We start from the raw sequence: 21,373 nt of genomic DNA on the forward strand, positions 1-21,373 counted from the left end.
TTATAATAATAACCAGATTTCTATCTATTTTAATCAATATTAAATTGTTGAAAAATAACATCTTTTCTTTTATATCATTTTTTAATACTACATATTGCTTAGAATAGATGAAAGTGTCTATTCCTTAAATTATTACTTCAAAATCATAAATCCATAAATAAATCAATAAATAATTAGCAATTATAAATATGTATCAGTATTTTATAAGATATATTATTAAAATATAAATATTTTAAGCACTATGAATAGATTGTGTTGTATACATAATTTAACTTGTCAAATTAGAATTATTGTAATATCGGTTTTAATTTATATTTTTATATATATTTCTTTTTTTTTTATTATTAAATATATTATATTCAATTTTCAATATTTGATTTTAAATTTTATAATTATAAAACGCTTCTGAAAAAAATGCATTATCTTAAAATTATTTTTTGGATTATTTAAATATAAAAGATACATAATACATTATCATATATACTATATTGTGAATATAGAAGAAGAAAAATTTTTTTGAATCGTTCGTTAAAAAAAAGTATTTCAACTTTGTTGGCAAATATAAATTTGAAAGTTCAAAATATCAAATTTCGTGTGAAGAATTTGATAAAAAGTTACAAATAGAATTTCATAAATATTAAATAGAAAATATAATAAATAATGATAAAATTAGGATGTAAATTAATTTTTCATACCAATTTCGTAAACTATAAATCTTAAAATCATTTTCTAATATTTATACAAGAAAGAATGTTCATAAAATATGAAAGAAAATATATATTATTATTATATTAGGAAATTATATTAGGATATTAAGAAAAATTTTTTATCTAAAATATTTATTTTCTTTGAAAGAGAGCTAAATACAAAATATGAAATAATAACAATAAATAACAAACAAAAATCTTTAATCAAATTATTTTACAAAATCAAAAAATGGATCACTGAATATATAACAAATATAAAAAAAATATAAATAAACATAAAAACAAATATAAAATATAAATAATTTAATTATCTAATAATTAGTAACAATTAATATTAACACGTGTCTGATGTATTTACATCTTTCAAATGACACGTTACTTTTTCTTAATAAATTGATAATTAATTGAATTAATAGATAACAATAAATATTAATTTATCTGTAATATTTATTTATCTATTAAATATTCATTCAAACTATGAATTTTCATTACATGCATATTACTATGCATTAAGAAATGTATTATATATATATATAAATTCGATAAATTGTAAATTTAATATTGAATCAGACTATGGAAAAAAAAACAGAGAAAAATGGTTAATTCTACACGTAATATGTGATAATATTAAATGAGGTTTGAGGTCATTCGTTCTTTTTCCTGTCAATAAATAAAATTATATTTATTACTGATTTTTCCTTGAAGTTTGCACGCTCTCATTAAACGATGATTTATCATTTGTTTCGAAACTGAATACTTAAATAAAGCAACAATTTTAATCTTTGAAATGGTGCAATTTTAAAAGAATAAAATATTCAGACAAATTCAATAGGAAACAATAATTATCTATTACTATTAAAAAATTTAAAATAAAATTTGACACAATATTTTACGTATCTAGTTACTAGTTTTTTTTATTTCAAATTACATTACTATTATATTACGAAATTACTAATTACATCGTTATATTTAAAGAATCACTATTTTCCAAGATAGGGGAAATAAAATAATCACTATTCAAGTATATCGAAATAATTTAATTATAAGGATAATAGAATTGTTACCTTATTCCAGATCATTTCCAGATTGTTCCAGATCCAAGGAATGAAATTCTAAAAAATCTTTATTATATATGCGTATATATGTGTATATTTTCAGCTGACCAATGCGAATCTTATACACAGTAGTGACATTTCTTCAAATCATATTATCTCTGTCTCTATGAAACAATATACGTGCTCCCCACCTCCTACCATGGAATCTTCGCAAAAGAAGTGATCCTTCTTCTGAGAAAAAAATATGATGAAAAAAAAGAGGCGACGCTTTTCGAGGTAGATGCATCGACCCTCTGTCTCTGGGGGTAGGTGTCTCGTGTACGAGGTCAAAGTCAAGGTCGTACACGTGTCGACCGAATAGGTGCCCCTCCGGAACACACGTGCACCCCCACTTCTGTGGAAGCAAGCATATTGCTGCAACAGGTATATCAGAAGAAGACTTTTGAACAGTCGATTTCTTGAATCTAGATATACTTTTGTAAATCTATTAATCTTTCAGGTTCAATGTCAAGGACGCAATCAAGAATCGACAGAAATACCGTTCGATTCGCCATCTGTTTTGTTTATCATTCTATTATTCGCTTATACATTATTTTATTCTCATTCTACGTACATTCTGCTACACGCTTTGAATTCTGCAACATTTTATATTTTTTAATATTTTCTAATTTTTATTATTATTATTATTATTATCATATGTTTCTTAAAAATAATTTCATCAAGATATAATTTTTCTTAATTTCAATTTTGATTAATATAAATATAATATAGATAATGGAATAAATATCAAATATTAAATATAGTAAAATTAAATAGAAAAAAAATTACATATGTTTTATATGTGATAATTTATATACTTTTAGAATTTTTTTTAAATTATAATATTCTTAGCTTTTCATTCGATCAAAGTTTACTATAATAAGAATAACATTTCGAAATTAAAATTATAATTAATTATCGTTGATTTTTCGTTTGTTCCATTGCATAATGAAGATAAATAAATAATAAGATAATAATAATAATGTTAAAATAATAGGAAATAAAAGTTATTCGAAATATTGATTAAGCAAGAAAATAAACAATCGAGTGAAAATAAATGTATCTGCAAATTTCATCAAAATAGATTACGAAATGATTAATCATCCGTGAAAATGATAGAGAAATTTTGAAACGTTGTTCAGTTTATGTTGAAATTAAAACAAAATTGATTGTTGAACGATGTTGAAACATGAACTTATTTAAAGCTTTTTTTAATAAGTTATTTTGTGTTATTTTTAAACGTTCCTTGAAAAATATACACATTATAAGTAGATATATGTATCACATGTATAACAAATCTTAATGAATAATTAAACAATCTTAATGATTCTTTTTGAACGAGTATTCGATATTTTCACCTTGCTGGCACGTGGCTTTTCAGAATGTAAACACATATATACACATGCGTATATATGAGATGTACGCAGTCAGAATAATCATAGAAGGAATGCCTTTCGAATTGGCTTATCACACGAAAATCTCGTACGAAAAATGCTCGTCTTAATCTCAGAAATTAATACATCAACGAACGTCATCAATTATATTTAGCAGAGTAGTACGTGGACGCTTCGAAAAAAAAAAATCCGAAACTGGCACTTCTCCTCATCTCTATACATAGTAGTTGAACAAATTTCTTAATTTGCACGAGGACGATAGAAACGATTCGACGATGAACACAGATATTGTATTTAATCACAGACACGATATTAATATTTATAGAATAAAAATATCGAATTCAAAAATATAAAAAAAGCGATTAAAGCGAGTATTTAAACAGATGAATGATAAAGATTAATCTTAGAAAAAAGTTAGCTTGCATTGATTTGAAAAAAAAATAAACGAGTTACTATTCTTTGCATAATAGTCGTATATGTAAATGATTCACGGGAGGAAATAGATTAAAAAAAAAAATAATAAATATATAAATGTTTGTTTCTGCGCATAAATGAATAATAATTCAAATCGCTTGTTGTAAGCAAAAGAAAAAAAACGTTGTAATAAGCGTTATAAGCATTATCAACGTAGGAGGCGTTAGAGGGACGACATAGAATCGATAATCTTATCAATTTCATCGAGAAAGCAAATTCAAAAAGTGAACCATTTAAGGCCGTGTAGATAATTCCTTCTTTCTCATCATATATTACATCGTTATCAATTTATACAAGTATATTGATATATTTCAATTTTCTTTACTCTTTTAACCCCAACTAATAATTCATGATTCTATAAATGCTTCTCATATAAAAACAAATACACGATTTAAAAATAATTCGCAGTCATAAATATATATATATATATATTAAGTTTATAAAAAAGCAGTTCAAAAAAAAAAAGAAAAATAGATAAAATGAGGGGGAAAGGGGGAAATGAACATAATAACATAATAATATCTGCGTGTTTTTTTTTTTCTATATTTTTTTTATCGACATATATTTAAATTATCTATTTAAATTATATTAACAATTCATCTCTTAAAGATTAGCACGATGATTCACCAGACGTGTATCGCAACTACAATCTACCCTAACAGATTATTTTAAGAATGTTCATACTGGGGGGACTCTAACTAACGAATTAGGAAAGATCGTAAGGATCTCGTACGTTTTTAACAGACGTCTAAAGACTTCAGGGTCGCCGGAGGGCTACACGTGCCGACCATTTCAAGGTGACAACCCTCGACGCCTGAGACTCCGAAGAAATTCCAATCTGTCCCTCCTTCGTTTTTCTAGATAAATCCATAAACTTACCTTTTTTTTTTTCCTTTTTCTGTTCCTTTTGCTTTTTTTTTTTTTCCTTCTTCATCGATGTTCCATTTCCCCGCTTCTTTTTTAAATTATAAAAATCGAAATCCTTGCACGAAATTTTTAAGCGTGAACACGAGTGACTTTTTTCGTTTGAAATAATTTTTTTTTTTTTTGTTCACTCGGATTTATTCTTATTCGAGGAATAAATTCGTGAAAGTTTGTGAATCGCTAACGCATATATTACTGGATACTAGCCAACCAGGATATTAAGATTGAATTCTTTTGGATTTATCCAGTTCGGAACGTTCCGTTGAATCACGCGTGTCGATGAACGCGAAAATAAATCGATCTGGGCGAACTTTGCTCCACGTGTATTCTTAAAACGAAACCGCTATCTACGATACGTTTACGTATAACTTTCTAAAGTGATCTGTAATCTCGATCGAGAACACTTTCTCCTGATTTCAATAATTGTCCGTATTATCGATAATCGGCGCGATTATTAACCCGTTAATAAAACTTTGAGAGAGAAAAGAAGAAGAAGAAGAAGAAGAAGAAGAAAAAGATATTCGTATCCTCTATAAATGCTTCGCGAATAAAGTGTTAGATAACCGAGATGACATAATTTCAGTATGCATCATCGATATTCTCGTGCCACGAGAGCCCTGTGAACGGCCTGCATGTATGTACGTGTACGTAATGCATGTATGTGTATCAGACCAGTCTGGTGTAACCGAACGAATCGGGTCTTCGTCCTTGTAAGTTCAGACACGTGAACGAATGATTGTAGGACCCACATTCAATTCTTACGGCGGCTTAATGAATGCAACCGTTCTTGGAATTCGAACAGCTCGGCGAAAGAGGCTGAAAATAAAATCGCATTTAATTGAAATCTCTCCGCATTATACTAATTTATACTTGCGCAAATGGAATCTCGAAATGATATCTCGAAAATTGATGCGTTTATGGAAATTGATTGCACTGACTTTCCTTTTTTTTCCCTTTTATTTTAAATCTCGATGTTTCGCACAGATGGAATATCGCGACAGTTTGATTTTTCGGCCGCGAATCAACTCGACGAAACTAAAAAATACGAGAAATGCGCAGTGTAGGCTAAAAAATAATCGTAATTGTGAAACGTAGTTGCATGTATCAGATGACTGTGATACGCTGTCAGAGAGAGAGAAGTAGGAGGAGGAACGAAACGTATCGACTTGCAATTTAATAGAAGATGCCGGTGGCGAGATGAATGCAAATTCGCGGCGATCCCAGACTAGATACCAGACTACGCGTTTCTCTCTCTCTCTCTCTCTCTCTCTCTCTCTCTCTCTTTCCTCGATATTTTTACAGCAAAGATAATTAGAATTTTCCCGGCTCGATTCAGATCAAACGTGAAAATGCGACGTAGAGATGGGGAGAAGGTCACTCGTTTGCTAACTCATGAAAGATCAGGAATTCGAGTCAGCCACGTGGAAATACAGCTAGACTGTCTCGACGCATGCATGCATATAATCGCATTATTGCCAATGATAGATAGATAACGCGTAATCACGAGATGGAATTATTAATTAAAAAATGGATCGAGACTGGATTTTTAAATTCGCGAAAATCGAATTTTAAACTTTGCGAGATCGAATATTTTCAATAATTTGAAACAATCTTTCTTTCTTTCTTCCTTTCTTTTTCTTCTCGAAAGAAAATTTCTTGAAAATTCATCAGATTAGATTTAATTTACAGTCGACGAATATTTAATTGATCACCATCGTCCGGATCATCTGGTAATTGTTCCTTTATCGGATCTATGCGTGAGCACGTAATAATATCGTTCCTTTTTCTCTCTTTTTCATCTGCTATAACAATTTTATCTAATCGACTTCAATGTTTATTATTTCACATCGAGGCTTAATGTATTTTCGTACAGATTACTACTAATAACGTCAAACGTTCAAAATGATTTCGCTATCTTTGACATGACATTCGAAATTGATTAATTAATGAGAAAGAGAGTATTTCGCGTGGAATAGAGCGTAGAGGCGTATTGTCTATCGTGTAAAAGAACAATTTTTTGTTGATTCAGATTAATTTACCCTGATAACATCAGAATGATAATCTTATATATATATATATACATGTATAATTTAACAAGTATTTTATATTGCGAGATTATTAATTTCTTTTTTCGAAAAGAAAGAAGAAAAAAGATTTTCAAATCCATAATTTTAATAATATGTGACTTTTATCGCTTACTTAACATATATTCTTCTTGTTAAGTTCGACGAACCGTTTTCTATTCATTGTCATAGTGCACGTGCATCGAAATAAATCTTATCTTTTTTTGCATCATATCTCGTTTAACATTTTCGGTATATTTTTATCGTAAACGTATGTGTAACAAATTTAATTAGAATGAAAGTTTAAGGTTTAAAGAGGAATTAATTTTTAACAATAAACGTTTCATCGCGTTTCCTTATTTTTATTTTTCTTGCGATGCGATTTTCAAGAAGAGAAAAAAAAAAGAAGAAGAAAAAGATACAATGCACACATGATGTGCATTAATATCTAGAAGAAGGACATGCACGATTCATTCAAATGCTAATCAATGTTTCAATACTGTCGGAATGGATGCATTTCTATGAACCGCAATAGTATACCTTTTTATCTACCAAAGTCCATCGTCTATTTATCTTTGACATTTGTATTTAACTCGTTACTTTGCATCAGCACTGCACATGCATTAATATTTCATTGCTTAATAAATGGGAGAGAAAGAATTTTGTAAAACATTGTATCGATCGTAAATTATTGAGCTTTGGAAAAAGAAAAAGAAAATTAGAGATTAGAAGATAATGACATTCAACTTTTAATTATTTGATAATTGATCGACGTAAAAAAAAAAAAAAGATAATTACGCTAATTTAAATACAGGTAGCCGATAGACTATACAGATATCAATTATAAATATTAACTATACAAGCCGATGAAAGGAAGAAAAAACTCGATGATATTCTTTTTATTAATCATTCACCTTCCGTATTCTTCCGTATTTCATTGTCAACAATTATCAAAACATATTAATGTCCATGTTCGATTATTAGCACCACTTTTCGTATTCATATGAAAATTAAATATTTTAAATAAACTTAAAAAAGTCAATTTGCTCTTTCGATAAATAGTTTTTTCAAAAAATTTTTCCTATTATCATCGAAAAAATATTTTGCGTGCACATATTAATAACAAAAATGTAGAACGTGCGAGAACAATCCACGTGTTCGTCCATGCGAAAGACTATCGATACCAAATTATATAATCAATCATTATCGATCGTGATAGTCTACAGATTATTCATACAGAAGTATTTAACAAGTATCGATTTGTCTTGTTTGCATTCTTAACAATAGTTTAACACTCGAATTTGTCTGCCGAAGCTGCCGTCCCGTTTCGCGTCAATCCGTTCCTGTGTACTCTTTTAAACCTCTGGTTTTCAGTGAATTCTTTTTACGAGTGTATTTTATACGTGTATACATTATTTATTACAACACGTGTAACATCAAAATTTTCGAAATTCATTTATCGACAATTACTCTCGCAAACGTTTTTAACAAGCAAGAAATTCATTTTCGAGATCAATTTCCAAGAATATTTCTAAATGGACACACGCTCTATCTTTGAAAGGATGCCATATAAAGTATGTAAATGTTTTGACATGTGCAATCGAATCAGATTCGATAAACTCATTGAATGGAATCATTGTATGTGCAAGCAAATGATTTTGAAAAAAAAAAAACCAAAGGGAATCGAAAATCTGAACTGTGACATTGGGATTAATCGAAAAAATATTTTCTTAAGAAAGAAACACGATATTGATGTGTCGAAACAAGGTTAAGGTTTCATTAATTCGTTATTTGAAATTGTTTATACGAATGAAAAAAAAAAATTCGACATAAAAATTTAATTTTCGTCCATCATTCCGAAAAATGATTATTATTCTTACTATTGATCGTGAAGTTAAATTCGAAAAATTTTAAAAATCAAAAATTAAGATTATCGTATTTCAATTTTTGAGAATATGGGTAATTTCTTTAAGGAGAAAAAGAAGATAATGAAAAAAAATAAGCTTGGATTTTGGATCGAGAGTTTCATCAAGATCTCGCAAAGTTTCGGATTCAAATCTTTCAAATCCCTAGAAGTTAAGTTTCGACCTATCTTTCTAAAAAGAATGTATCGATCCTATAAATCGTGCGTATAAGTATCGATTTCGTGATAGAGAAAATTCGAGCACAGTACGTATGTACTATGGAAAAAATTTGTGTACCGTATACATACCCATATCGATGTTCTCATCTGTCTGTGGAAATGTAAATTTTATACTTTTTTTTTTTTTTTTAGTATAAGACGAACACGAAGAACCATGTGGCTACCTTTGTACGTACTGCCGGTCAACACCTCGTCACATATATACATACATGTACATATATACACATCCCACGTGTTTGTTTCTATTGGTGGAGAAGTTAGCCACTGACCGTTGGTGTAGTACACAGAGCATTCAGTAGTATATAAGGGCGACTCTTTCGTACGGGCACGCATAACCGAGAGGGAGTCATTCCATGACACGCGTTGCACGCGACCTCTTCCTCTTCTTTTGCCGTCCTTTCGCGGCATTGTTTTCACCGTGACAATTGCTACTTTACTTTTAGTTTAGATTCAGTGAACCATAGAAAATAACTCGATTTTCTTTTGTGTTTCTCTTTCTTTTCTTTCCCTCTTTCTCTCTTTGTCTCTCTCTCTCTTTCGGTTTTTTCATTCTCTTTAAAAGGTCATCTTTTTAATTTTCCGCGTTTTTCATTGCACGAACGCGTTACGAATATCTCTATTTTGTCAATAGTTTGCTTTTGCATTTGAGGTGCTTTGTACTCTTTTATCAGGAAAAATCGATTGTTAGTAACATAGTGCATAGTAACATAGTGAAGAAAAAGAGACTGTAAGGAGAAAACGATCTGTGAAATGAGAACACTCTTTGTAAATTTTCATTCTCCGATAAAAGTGAACATTTTGAGAAGAAACGTTTGAAATAATACATTATGCAGTTATAATTCTTATGAGATAAATTATAATAAATACTTAACATATGAAACATGCAAGAAGCGAGAAGATATTGAAGAGAACATTGGCATATCGAACAAATTCAGAATGTCTTCTTCAACAATCATTATGGGAGTATCGTGGCTCACGATGATTTTGTCGATATGTTTGATGACAATAGTTGTATTGTTATTAGTGCGACGAGGAAAATTTTTATATGCTTTGAGAAAAGTGCCTTGTCCTCCTGCTTTTCCCATCATTGGAAACGCGTACGAATTATGTTGCAGTCCGGAAGGTAAGTGAAATATTTTCTAAAAAAAAAAAATAAAAAAAAGAAAGAATATTTATCTAAAGTTAAAACGAAAAATTAAATTTTAAACAGAGTATGTAAAAATATTTAATCAAATAATTTGTAATAATTCGACACGTGCCGGTTCTTAACCTATTGCTATGTAAGATCAAATCATATATATATATATATGGTAGATTATAGTTCGATTATGACAAATATGAATGTGATATACACTAGTTGTAAAAATTATTTATACATAACCTTAATTTTTTTCAATAAAACATTTTTTTATCAGGCATTTTAATAGTATCACGTTATTTTAGTCACATGAAAATGCTACAAAATGATACAAAATTTAATTTAATGTTTTATAGTTGTATTTAATTAATTAGTATTTAAATATTATAATAATTATAATAATGCATTAATATTTTTTATAATCATTGCATATTATGTAAAATAATTAATCACTATCAGAAATAAATTATAATTTATCAAGAAATAACCTATTTTGAGAAAAATGTATAAAATAATCCTATTTTAGTGAAAAAAAAATTGTGAAGCAACGAATTAATATAAATTAACGCGAGATTTTACAAAATTTGATAACTGATAAATGAACTAGTTAGTTGAATTTGAAGCATATTATTATAATATGTTTAAATTTAAAAAAAAACGATTATGAGTACGAGTTCGATGATGTTTCATGTCAAAAAGAAAAAATTAAATCATGAATCGTTATATAAATGAATAGTTATAAAAAGAGAAAAAAAAGATTAACATGCTGTCAATATAAAGTAATGAATATTTATAATATGCGAGCGCCATTATAATTAATTTTTTTTTAAATAATAATTAATTATTATAATTATTATAATAATATTTAATAAGTATTTAAGATTTTATATTAAGTATAGATTTAGTAAGATTTAATTACATAAATATCTTAAGAATAATAATTTTCTTCAAGCAAATTATTTATTTTTATGTTAATTACTATTATTCTTTATCTTTCTTACTTTTATTTTAAAATTGATAAATTTTAAAATAATTTTGAAATAACATTATTAAATATTAATAATGTTTAATTAAGAATATTAAAAATAATTTAAAATAAATTAAATATTTACATTTATTCTAAACATTTAAAAATTTGTCTATACATAAAACAAAATTTCAATTTTATTGAAATAATTAAATTTTACTTTATCTTATTCAATAATTAATAAAACTTTAACATTTTTTTTTCTCAAAATCAATCGATTTGTTACTATTGAATATTTAAAAAAAAAAAAAATGAATAACATGAAACATCGTAGATAGTCTTGAGACACGATGAAATGTATGTAACTCTGGTATTCGCGTACTTTTATTTCCAAATTGGCACAAGATAACGATAACCTCGATATCAAAGAAATTCGCGAGATCGAGCATGCAAGCAGATGCATTGATATTACGAACAGAAATACATATTGATCGCTCGAGATCGGTATTTTGCGATGTAAGTTCAAGCAAATGAATGATCTTTAACATGTTGATGATTTCTCAAAATCTTTCACTGTTACTTCTTTTTTATGTAACGATTTTTAACATTTATTTTTATTTATATATATATATATTTTTTTCATTGCCACGATAAAATTCGAATTGCGTGTTAATTTTTTAAATTTTTCCATATCTTGTTACGTGAAGAGAAGAGGGGAGGGGGGGACACAAATTATTTGAATATTAAAAAGATCGAAATGTAAAAAAGAAGAAATAGTAATAAATTATATCAATGAAAAGTAGATCGCGTGATTTTTTTTAGTCATGTATTTGATATCATTCATAAATACTTTTTAACAATTAAATAAAACTAATTAAACACCATGTTACAAAAAAATGTCATCAATCAAAACTTGTAGAACATTATCTTCGAATAATAACGTTTATTTTCATATATATATATATACATACACACACACACGCGATATCTGGAATTATCTTATTGCAAATATATATGATTTGTAGCAACAAAATGAAGATTTTTTTTCGCAAATGTTTATTCGATGCGTGTTGTTTAATTATATATATTTTTTTCAAAAAGAAAAAAAAGAACGCGTATTGGAAGAGGACGAAGAGTTTATAAGAAATCAAAGTTTCGCTCGATCTTGGTTATCGCAACACAAATGAATATCAAGTATAATAATTCATTTTCAAAGTGAATCGAAAGACGTGTCAATCGTCGATGATAAATTTTCGAATTATTTGGGAAAATTACGTTTAATTTGCGTATGCTTTAAATATGAAAAACGAACGTGCGAGTAGCGTGTACTCGCGAAATGAAATTGCGGGGGAAAGGAAAAGAGAGAAAAGAAAGGAGGATTTATCCACCTCAGCCCCACTGAATGCTACATATAGATAATGATTGGCGTGTCGTGAGTAACCAGACGAAGAAAGAAACGGGTCGAGGTCGTTCGTGCTCTGAATAAAGCTGTAGTAATTGTATGCAATTACACGTGGCTTAAGAAAAAAAAAATAAAATAAAATTATCAGCGGCACCGATGATTTAAAAAAAAAAAAGCTTTTAATATGAATTGCTCTTGATTCAAAGTTACAAGTTGTACACAAACTTGTACAGTTTTCATTTGTAAACCTAATTATGCAATTGCAAATGCATGCTAAATACGGTTTGATCGTAAATGATAATAACGTTAAAAATATTGATATAACCTCTTGAAATTTGATTTTCAGGAAAATTAAAATTCATTCGTGTATATTGAAGAAAAATAATAGAGCCTTGCAATTTCATTTGTATCTATCGTGTTATGAAATGATATTATTTTAAATAATATTTCAAATGAAACATAACCTAACATGTATAATTATTTTAAATAATTTGATATAAATTATTTGAAATTATTATACATATATATATACAGTTTGAAAATATCATTTCAAATGTGTCTATTTATTGGATTCAAGAAATCACAAAACAAATAATTTATATACAATAATTGATTGCATTAATTACACATTATTCAAATATTTGAAATAATTAATAAATCCAATACTTTATAATAATTAATAGTTATATACTCACAAGTTATATTTCAACTATAAATTACTAGCTTATATTTCAATTATGATAAATGAAAATGAATTTTAAAAGCTGTTAATTTATTTGCATAAGAAAATATTATTCTAATGGATGTTAAGCATTCTAATGGATTAATGGATGGTCTGTTTGGATATTGTCGGCGCGACATTACAACATTCTAACAAAAAGTTGCTTCCTATTCATATAAATATTGAATCTTATAACGAGTAAGTTGGAAAACAAGTTGGAAAAAAATAAACAATGGCCACTTTATCGTACTAAAATCAAAAATAAAGCGAATCGAAGACATACTATTGTACGAAGGACGTATCTAGCTTCACGTTGCGCTTCAAGGTCTACGAGAGAGCATGTCTGTTCTTTTTGTTCCGAGTCATTATTACTCGATGACCTCGCGTTGCATTTTTACCGGTCAATGTCCGGTCAGTGTACAGCCACTCCTCTTTTATTAGAATTGCAACACGAGTCATCCTCGTTCGCTCTTGTTTCGCTCTACGCTCCTTTCTTTTCTTTTCTTTTCCTTTCTTCTCTCTCTCTCTCTCTCTCTCTCTCTCTCTCTCTCTCTCGTCATTACATCAATGCTCGTCTTCCCTTTCTTGACAAATAATTCGCGTCACGAGGCTGAAACAAGCATAGAGATACGACAATAACTTGATTGGCTACGACGATAACTGTAAAAGGTCTATTTCTGTATATTGATGTCTTGGGTCAATGGCCGCCGGAAATCATATGGAAATATCGGCAATCTTACCTTGCATTGCAAAAATTCAGCGTTCCGCTGATTTCCATCTTCGTTTCAGATAAGAATATCTCGGAATATATACATTTTGAAATTCTCGTAAATTATTTCTTTGTTCTATTAACCCCTTCGATCGTTACAGTTTTCGTATTCGATTTTTCGTTGCTGCGAGAAGCGAGATTTTTCAAAATTTCCATCGATTATTATTATATCATATTTATCGTTACATTTTTCATTTTTATTCAATTAACAACAACGAAATATTAATATTAAATAATACGCGGCAAAAGTTCGAAGAAATCGAAGAATTCGTTTTTAAATCGTATTTAATGATGGAAAGTGAAAAAGATTTTTATGATAATGATTTGATAAAAATAAAATTATTTTTTCATCCGAAAAAGATATAGAATATGTATCGAGTTTTCGATCAATCTTAAATAACTGGTCAAATGAAGTGAAAGAAAGCTGCGAAAATTTATACGTAATTCAAAAGTGAAAATATATCTACGATATATTACGTACGTTTAGTTATATCAGATCGAAATCGTGAAAACGATAAACAACTCTAGATAAAATGTTTGTACTTACATGTGACTTAATCTGATCGAAGATACTATTCGAGAGTATCAATTTAATCAGTAGGAGCAATTGTGACAATATCTTGAAAAAAAAACTCGACTCGCGTAAATTGTACGAGATATACGTACAAGTAAGAGGTCGATGACCGCAAAAGTTAAATCAAAAAAAAAAAATATATATATATATGTATATGTTGCAGAAGCCTTCAAAAAAATGATCAAATGGGGAAAAGAATTAGGAGACATGTACCTGATCTGGGTAGGGATGCGACCTTTTATCTTTCTCTATAAAGCAGAAGCGATACAACCATTGTTGAGCAGCAGTGTTCACATTGACAAAAGTTTAGAGTACCAGTATTTACAGCCTTGGCTTGGTTCCGGTTTGGTAACTAGCACCGGTAAGTAAACAGTATTGATACACTCCTTGTTAACCTTTTTTACATCATCTTTTACTCTCTTTCGTACAATTTAAATTTTTCTTCTTTTTATTTATGCCTATGTCACGAGGAAGAGATAGAAGAATATATATAGTAATAATGAAAATTGTAACACATTTTGTAAAATATTTCAGCGATGAATATTCATTCGAAGGGTTAACAATGTTATAAAAATGTAAAAAAAATAAATAATAAAAAATTTACAAAATTGTAACAGAATTTGAAATTCTATAAGCTTCAATTTTTTTAAATGGGATATCCTGACCGTTTTCTACAAAATACACTGTGTGCTTTAGGGCATACTATCAGATTTCCATGAATTAGAGAATGCAAAAAAGGAACAATTTGTTCGACGCAAAAAAAGAGAAAAAAAATGTATAAGTAGATTGAACCGATTCGATCTACTTATCTAGCCGGTTTAGAGGCTATATTTAACTATGATTTATTAGGTTTTTTTTATTGGGATTTTTTTCGTTTGAAATTTCAGCAGATTACCAGACAACTAGTAGCAAAAATTTATGATTATTGAACTCGAATCGGATGTTCCTTTAATAACTATCATTAAAATATTTTTTTGCGTATCCCCTCTAGCAAAATGTTGCCAATTTTTTAACCTATATTTCTAGGGAAATTTTTCTTTCTTTTAAATTTTAATAATAGAATTTCTTTTTTATATTTTATAAATTTATGAAAAGTAATAAAAATTTGGTATAAAAAATTATTTAAACATGTTATTTCAGAAATAGAAAATGAAAAATGTAATAAATTTTTATTCTAGGGGAAAAATGGCACTTTCACCGGAAATTGTTAACACCAACTTTTCACAGTGGTCTTTTGGAATTGTATTTAAAGACGACAATTAGAGAGGCTCAAATATTAATTTCATGTCTGAGAAAGGAAATTGGCAAACCAGAATTCGATATTGTTCCTTATGCTAAACGAGCGGCGTTGGACATAATATGCGGTAAGACGATTTAATATCTTATAATCTTTCTTTTAGCAATATAAATATTTTCAATCTACTTTTATTATTTTTATCTTTTTCAACAAATCTCGTTTTAATATATATATATATATTCAGATTCGTTTGTAAATAGATTTATTTATACGAATAAGTCAAAAGAAAGAATATATTGTTAAAATTAATAGATTTAAAGTAAATAAAAATTTTTTAGAAAAAAAGCGATACAAGATCGAATAACATTGGAATAATAATAATTTTCGAACATGATAAATTTTTGTTATTTAATTATATTCACATTTCATAATACATCTTATGTGATGACAGTAATATCTTTTTAAAATTTTAAACGATTCTAAATTCTAAAAACAATACGCATTTTATTCTTCACAATTATGAATATCGACGAATTTTCTTGTTTTCATTTTTCAAATTTAACCCAACCATAATAATAGTTCTGTTGGAATTTGATAGTCTTAGTTTTTTTTTTATTTTTTGTTTCCGATCATTCTTGTAGCGATTGAATCCATTATGCTTGTAATCCCTGTTTTTGTAATCCTTCTTTTTACCGCGTTTCCCGTAGCTTCTAAAATAAAATTATATATTTATTTTTTTTATTTATTTTTTTTATTTGTAGACGCGCACGTATATAAAAATTTTAGTTTCGTTATTACCGTGACTTTTCTTTATGCAATTTTGATTTTCTTTTATTATGATTAATTTTTGTTACTTTTAATCTCCGTTTTCTTTTCGGCTTCGATAATTCAATTATACGTTGAGTGGCTGGAAAATAATTCTAATTACCAATTATTTCTAATTTCTAATTTTTTATTTAAAAAAGAATAAATTTCATAAATTTCCTTTCACATAATACAAAAATTGTAAAAAATAATTTTAATAAATGCCTCTATTAATTTATATAATAAATGAAAATCATTCAAGATATATGATATCATCTCCAGTTGTTAGTTTATAAAAAGACATAAGAATCAAGTAAATGAAAATTCATGAAAAATCATTCCAATATTGGAATACATAAAAAAAAAGAAAAAAGAAAAAAATACGAACCGACTGCTGTAAGAGCTTTGGGCGCTACGTATCCAACTGGCTTAGTGGGATATTGATACGGAATTCGTGGTTTTGAAAGTTCGATTATTCGTGGTGATGCTTTTGGGATCTGCGATACATTTGATCGTACTTGAAATTGCTTCTCATCGATTCGTTGCCGTGGTTGGGCTAATTGATTAGTGCGTTCGGTTATTTCATAAAGGAGAGCCGATGCTTTCACCTATTACAGGTAAAGTACAATTCCGTTTCACACGCGATGTGACAATAAAGTTTCGAGAATAATTCGTTTAACCCTCGCAATCCGATGGCGCTGAGTTACTTTTTGACTCGGTCGATAATGATGCTAACTTCATGGTTAATTAAATAAGTACAATTAGATGTGTGATATTATTTTAAATTTAATATTAATTTTTTTCTTTTTTTTTCTCTCTCAAAATTAAGCGAGTTTGGATCTATGATCTGGAACGTGTATACTCAGGCTCGTACTTGGAGGGTTAAAGCACGTAGTATATGTACATAATATCGAGATCCATTGTTTGTAAACGTATCTAGTAACTCACTTTCTGGTATCTGCGTGTGGATACTTATGTTTCTCAAGTTCACGTGTAACACTGCGGGGTTAAGTTATATATTTTTCAATGCGCGTGTCATTTCGAACGAAAGTCGACATTTACACATACACTTACGTGACTAGATTCTAAGATAATTTCGTTGTAGGTCTTGGTCTTCAATTTTGTTATTTTCGCACCGATGTTTCGTTTCGCAGACTGTTTAAGGGATTTATCTGCATTCGCATAATCAGATACTGGAGTTAATATGTTATTGTTACGGTTTTCTTGCGATTTTGTGAACTTGCTCACGAACATCTTGCCAAAGCAATTAAATGATTCGTCTGATCCCCAGTGTCGAGTAGTGAGTAACGTAGCCATTTTCTCTTGATAATATATATTACGTCACTTAATAAATTTTCTACATTATTGGAAAAGTCAACTTTGTCTTTTTTTTTTAATTTATCGATTTTTCATTCCGTGTGACATATTGTGTATACGGGATTTTCTGTTGAACAACGAAGGATCAAATATTTCCATTGCCTTCTTGAATTATAAATTTAAATTTTCGAGATCGAACGCGATACAAAATCTTAAATACACCTGCGAATTTTTAATAATAATTTTTAAAAATGATTTATGATTACTTGCCATCGAACATCTTAAATGAAATATTTGCGATAATATCGCTATATATATGTTCTAAATGTTTCGTCGATGTTGAGTTTTTTTATTTATATTTAAGAAAAATTAATAATCTTTGTTTTTTAATGTTACAGATAGTTCCATGGGATGTAATATTAACGCGCAAAAAAATTTTGAAAATGAATACGTGCAGGCTGTGAACACGTAAGCATGTTTTCTATTAAAATTATTCATATTAGAAGAAGATATATTACATAAGTATATTTTTTCTAGATTAGCTTCTATTTCGCAAAGAAGATTTCTGAACGTGTGGATGTCCTTCGATCCAATCTTTAAGTTAACATCGTGGGGGAAAAGACATGATCATGCACTTAGTGTTACTCATGGATTTGTCAATAAAGTAAATATAATTTTTTTCCATTCAAAATGATTATAATAATTTTTGCTTCGTTTAAATATAAATATATAAAATATAAAATAATTTTTTAATTAATATGAAAATTCGAGATATTATAATATTTATAATGAATTAAAATTAATATTATTTTTTTTTTGATTACAGATAATCGCGGAAAGAAAAGCCGAGTGGAAAGATAGAAAAGATACAAATTTTAATGAAAAATCTCACAAACGTCAAGCTTTATTGGACTTATTATTAGAATTATCAAAAGATGGCAAAGTTCTCACCGATGATGATATTCGCGATGAAGTGAATACATTCATGTTCGCTGGACATGATACTACTGCCACTAGCGTATCGTGGATTTTGTATGCATTGGGAAGACATCCTCAATATCAAGTATAGAAACTTTCTGTATAACATAATTGTATTACATTAGTTTTTAACAGTTTGTAACAAATCGTTATCTCACAATTTTTATTACTTTTCATTTTAGGAATTAATCATCGAAGAATACGACGAAACAGTAGGGACGAAAGAATTAACTTTAGATATATTAAGTAAATTAACATGGCTAGAAGCGTGCATAAAAGAATCATGGAGACTTTATCCGGTGACACCGCTCATCGCAAGACAAATCTATCATCCTATTACTATCTGTAAATATTATTTGTTTAAGAATATAAGAGTTCAAGATCTTTTCAATTTGAAATTCTTTGATTTTCACAGGACAGGATATTTTTTAAGTAAATTAATTCGTTTTTAGTGGGACATGAAATTCCAATAGGATCGACGGTTCTCGTTAATTCATTCCTTCTTCACCGAGATTCTCGATACTTTCCAGAACCAGATATTTATCGACCAGAACGATTTCTTCCTGATGGACCAAAATATCCTTCTTACGCTTTCGTTCCCTTTAGTGCTGGTTCCCGTAATTGTATCGGATGGAAATACGGTACAATGATCGTTAAAGTTCTTATTTTGTATATATTGAAAAACTTTCATGTTGAATCTTTAGATACTGAAGATCAACTTCGTTTTATTTCTGAATTAGTATTACACAATGCTGATGGGCTTAGATTAAAAATTACGCCACGAAAATAAGCATTTTTTGCTTGATTTTATTGTAAACAATTTAAAATCAAATGAAATAATGAAAATCAAAGATATCTTTTTTTGATAATAAGCTGAAAGCTGATTTTTTTTTTTTGCACAGTCGATTTTTTTTTTTTAATTAATCATAACAATTCTGAATTTAAACTGAAATAAATATTAGAGGAAATTAAATTTATAATGATTAATAAGAAATTTATATTTCATTTTTGTGTCTTCATATATACATGATTAAACTTAAAATTACTGTATATTGTAAAACAATTTTTATTATGAAGGTTTAGGAATATAATTTTTATATTTTTTCTGTACAATTTCTTTATGTCTTTCAAATGTTCTTTGAAGCTTTTAAAATTGTTATATTTGTAATTCTTATTATTTCATTTTTATTATCAATGATTTTTGTTATTAATAACAAATTTAAGACAATTATAACAATTTTAAAATTTCAAAACATTGATGAAATTATTATTAATTATATTTTTAACTTTTTAATACTTTTCTATAATCATAAAAAAAAATAGAAAATGTTATATTATACAATAACTAAAAAATAATTCTTTATTACATGAGAAAGTGATATTAAATTTCTCGTACATATTTCTACTAGATTATTATAAAACTTCATTATTAAGTACTTTACATATACAATGTGAAGGAATAAAAGTATAATTGTTATATTGTGATATTTTATAATATCTTTAGTTTTTAAGATGTATAAATATGATAAGATGTTATACAAATAATATTTTTAAGCTTTTATCTATTTGTATTTAATAAATAAAGCATTACATTTTATTATAAAAAACTTTTAAAATAAATTTTAATAAATATAATCATATTTATATGTATGTGTGCATCAGAATATGTGATTTAATATTATTATATAATAATAAAATCACTAGACGATTTCAAATGAAACAAAAAAAAACAAAAAATAATAGAAAAAAAATAGAATAAGAAATGATTATTAACTCCATCTCTTGAGTGTCGAAACAATTGAAAGAAGAAAATAATAATAATAAATATAATATAATAAGAATAAAATAAGAATTGAGAATCAGTGTCATCTCTTGAGTGCTTTTAGAAGTATAATATTTTGAAATAATATTTTTAACATTTGATGATATGGAAGAAAAAGACTAATAAGTTTCTGAAATCAGCGTCATCTCGTGTTTGGATTTTCGAAACTCTGATTTGTTATTAACATAACAGAATTTGCGAGAAGGTATTCGATATTATAGGAAAACAATACTATGCAAAAAGAATAGAGACATTCTCTACTTTGGGATGCCATATAGAAAATTTATTAATTATTTGTTTTGTATTAAAAATTTGAATTCACATTTTTGAAGTAAGAATTTCAAATAAGTCTTTCAATATTAATTTTAAATTCCTTTTCACATATTATTTATTAACGATTATCATAAATATATCATAGTTAAATTTGCATTTTCTAATCCAATATAAAATCAATTTATTTAATTTATTAAACTACAATAAAATTATAAATAAAATTCATATGTGAAAATAGAAAAAGAAATAACATTTTAAATGAATATAGTCATATTTAGAAATAAATCTTATAATAATGAAATATCAATGAAAAATCTATATTATTAATGTTTATTAACAAATTAATAAATAATTAATTAAGAAGACTTTCATGTTAAATTTGATGTGAGAAACTTATTTGAACTTTAGTTTCGAAATGCGAATTTAAAAATACTGAAATTTAAAAAAAATTTTTAAAAAAATGAAAAAAAAAAATTTTTTAAAATAATTAATAAAGTTTCAATATAATATTTTCGATTCATTAAAAGATATGATATGTTAATCGTTAATAAATAATTAATAATTAATAAACA

At 27.4% G+C, this 21,373-nt stretch overlaps 2 protein-coding genes and 1 long non-coding RNA gene across 5 annotated transcripts; 2 read left to right on the forward strand and 1 right to left on the reverse strand.

Moving 5' to 3' along the window:
- The first annotated feature begins 1,700 nt into the window (after positions 1-1,700).
- Positions 1,701-3,130, forward strand: LOC107964438. The gene is made up of 2 exons (XR_001702929.2): positions 1,701-2,185; positions 2,262-3,130. It is a non-coding gene; the product is annotated as an uncharacterized LOC107964438 (long non-coding RNA).
- A 5,989-nt stretch (positions 3,131-9,119) lies between these two features.
- LOC552679 (cytochrome P450 4c3) lies at positions 9,120-20,307 on the forward strand. The gene is made up of 8 exons (XM_016912202.2): positions 9,120-9,922; positions 14,534-14,731; positions 15,549-15,734; positions 18,127-18,196; positions 18,266-18,392; positions 18,555-18,791; positions 18,889-19,051; positions 19,159-20,307. Exons 1-8 carry the CDS (start codon positions 9,736-9,738, stop codon positions 19,494-19,496), a joined length of 1,506 nt encoding a protein of 501 aa, XP_016767691.1. The 5' UTR covers positions 9,120-9,735; the 3' UTR covers positions 19,497-20,307.
- LOC100578566 lies at positions 15,997-17,743 on the reverse strand. 3 transcript variants are annotated; one of them, XM_003251035.4, is made up of 4 exons: positions 17,486-17,743; positions 16,800-17,019; positions 16,406-16,514; positions 15,997-16,317 (listed from the first exon to the last, which is right to left on the reverse strand). In XM_003251035.4, exons 1-4 carry the CDS (start codon positions 17,726-17,728, stop codon positions 16,125-16,127), a joined length of 765 nt encoding a protein of 254 aa, XP_003251083.3. In that variant the 5' UTR covers positions 17,729-17,743; the 3' UTR covers positions 15,997-16,124. The 3 variants fall into 3 exon arrangements, 1 of the variants encoding a protein (XP_003251083.3); XR_003304693.1 differs by having other exon boundaries at positions 16,184-16,317; positions 16,800-17,410; positions 17,486-17,590; XR_001702928.1 differs by having other exon boundaries at positions 16,273-16,317; positions 17,360-17,662.
- Positions 20,308-21,373: the final 1,066 nt, after the last annotated feature.

Source organism: Apis mellifera, linkage group LG5 (genome assembly GCF_003254395.2).
Source record: "Apis mellifera strain DH4 linkage group LG5, Amel_HAv3.1, whole genome shotgun sequence".
NCBI lineage: Eukaryota > Metazoa > Arthropoda > Insecta > Hymenoptera > Apidae > Apis > Apis mellifera.

Excerpts from the sequence above, each read along its gene's own strand:
- LOC100578566 (XM_003251035.4), bottom strand. The coding sequence starts at position 17,728 with ATGGCTACGTTACTCACTACTCGACACTGGGGATCAGACGAATCATTT. Across the intron at positions 16,515-16,799 it reads CAAAGCTCTTACAGCAGTCG|CCACTCAACGTATAATTGAA; the intron begins GTTCGTATTTTT and ends ATTATTTTCCAG. Across the intron at positions 16,318-16,405 it reads TTGCATAAAGAAAAGTCACG|AAGCTACGGGAAACGCGGTA; the intron begins GTAATAACGAAA and ends ATTTTATTTTAG.
- LOC552679 (XM_016912202.2), top strand. The coding sequence starts at position 9,736 with ATGTCTTCTTCAACAATCATTATGGGAGTATCGTGGCTCACGATGATT. Across the intron at positions 14,732-15,548 it reads CGGTTTGGTAACTAGCACCG|GGGAAAAATGGCACTTTCAC; the intron begins GTAAGTAAACAG and ends TTTTTATTCTAG. Across the intron at positions 19,052-19,158 it reads CTATCATCCTATTACTATCT|TGGGACATGAAATTCCAATA; the intron begins GTAAATATTATT and ends ATTCGTTTTTAG.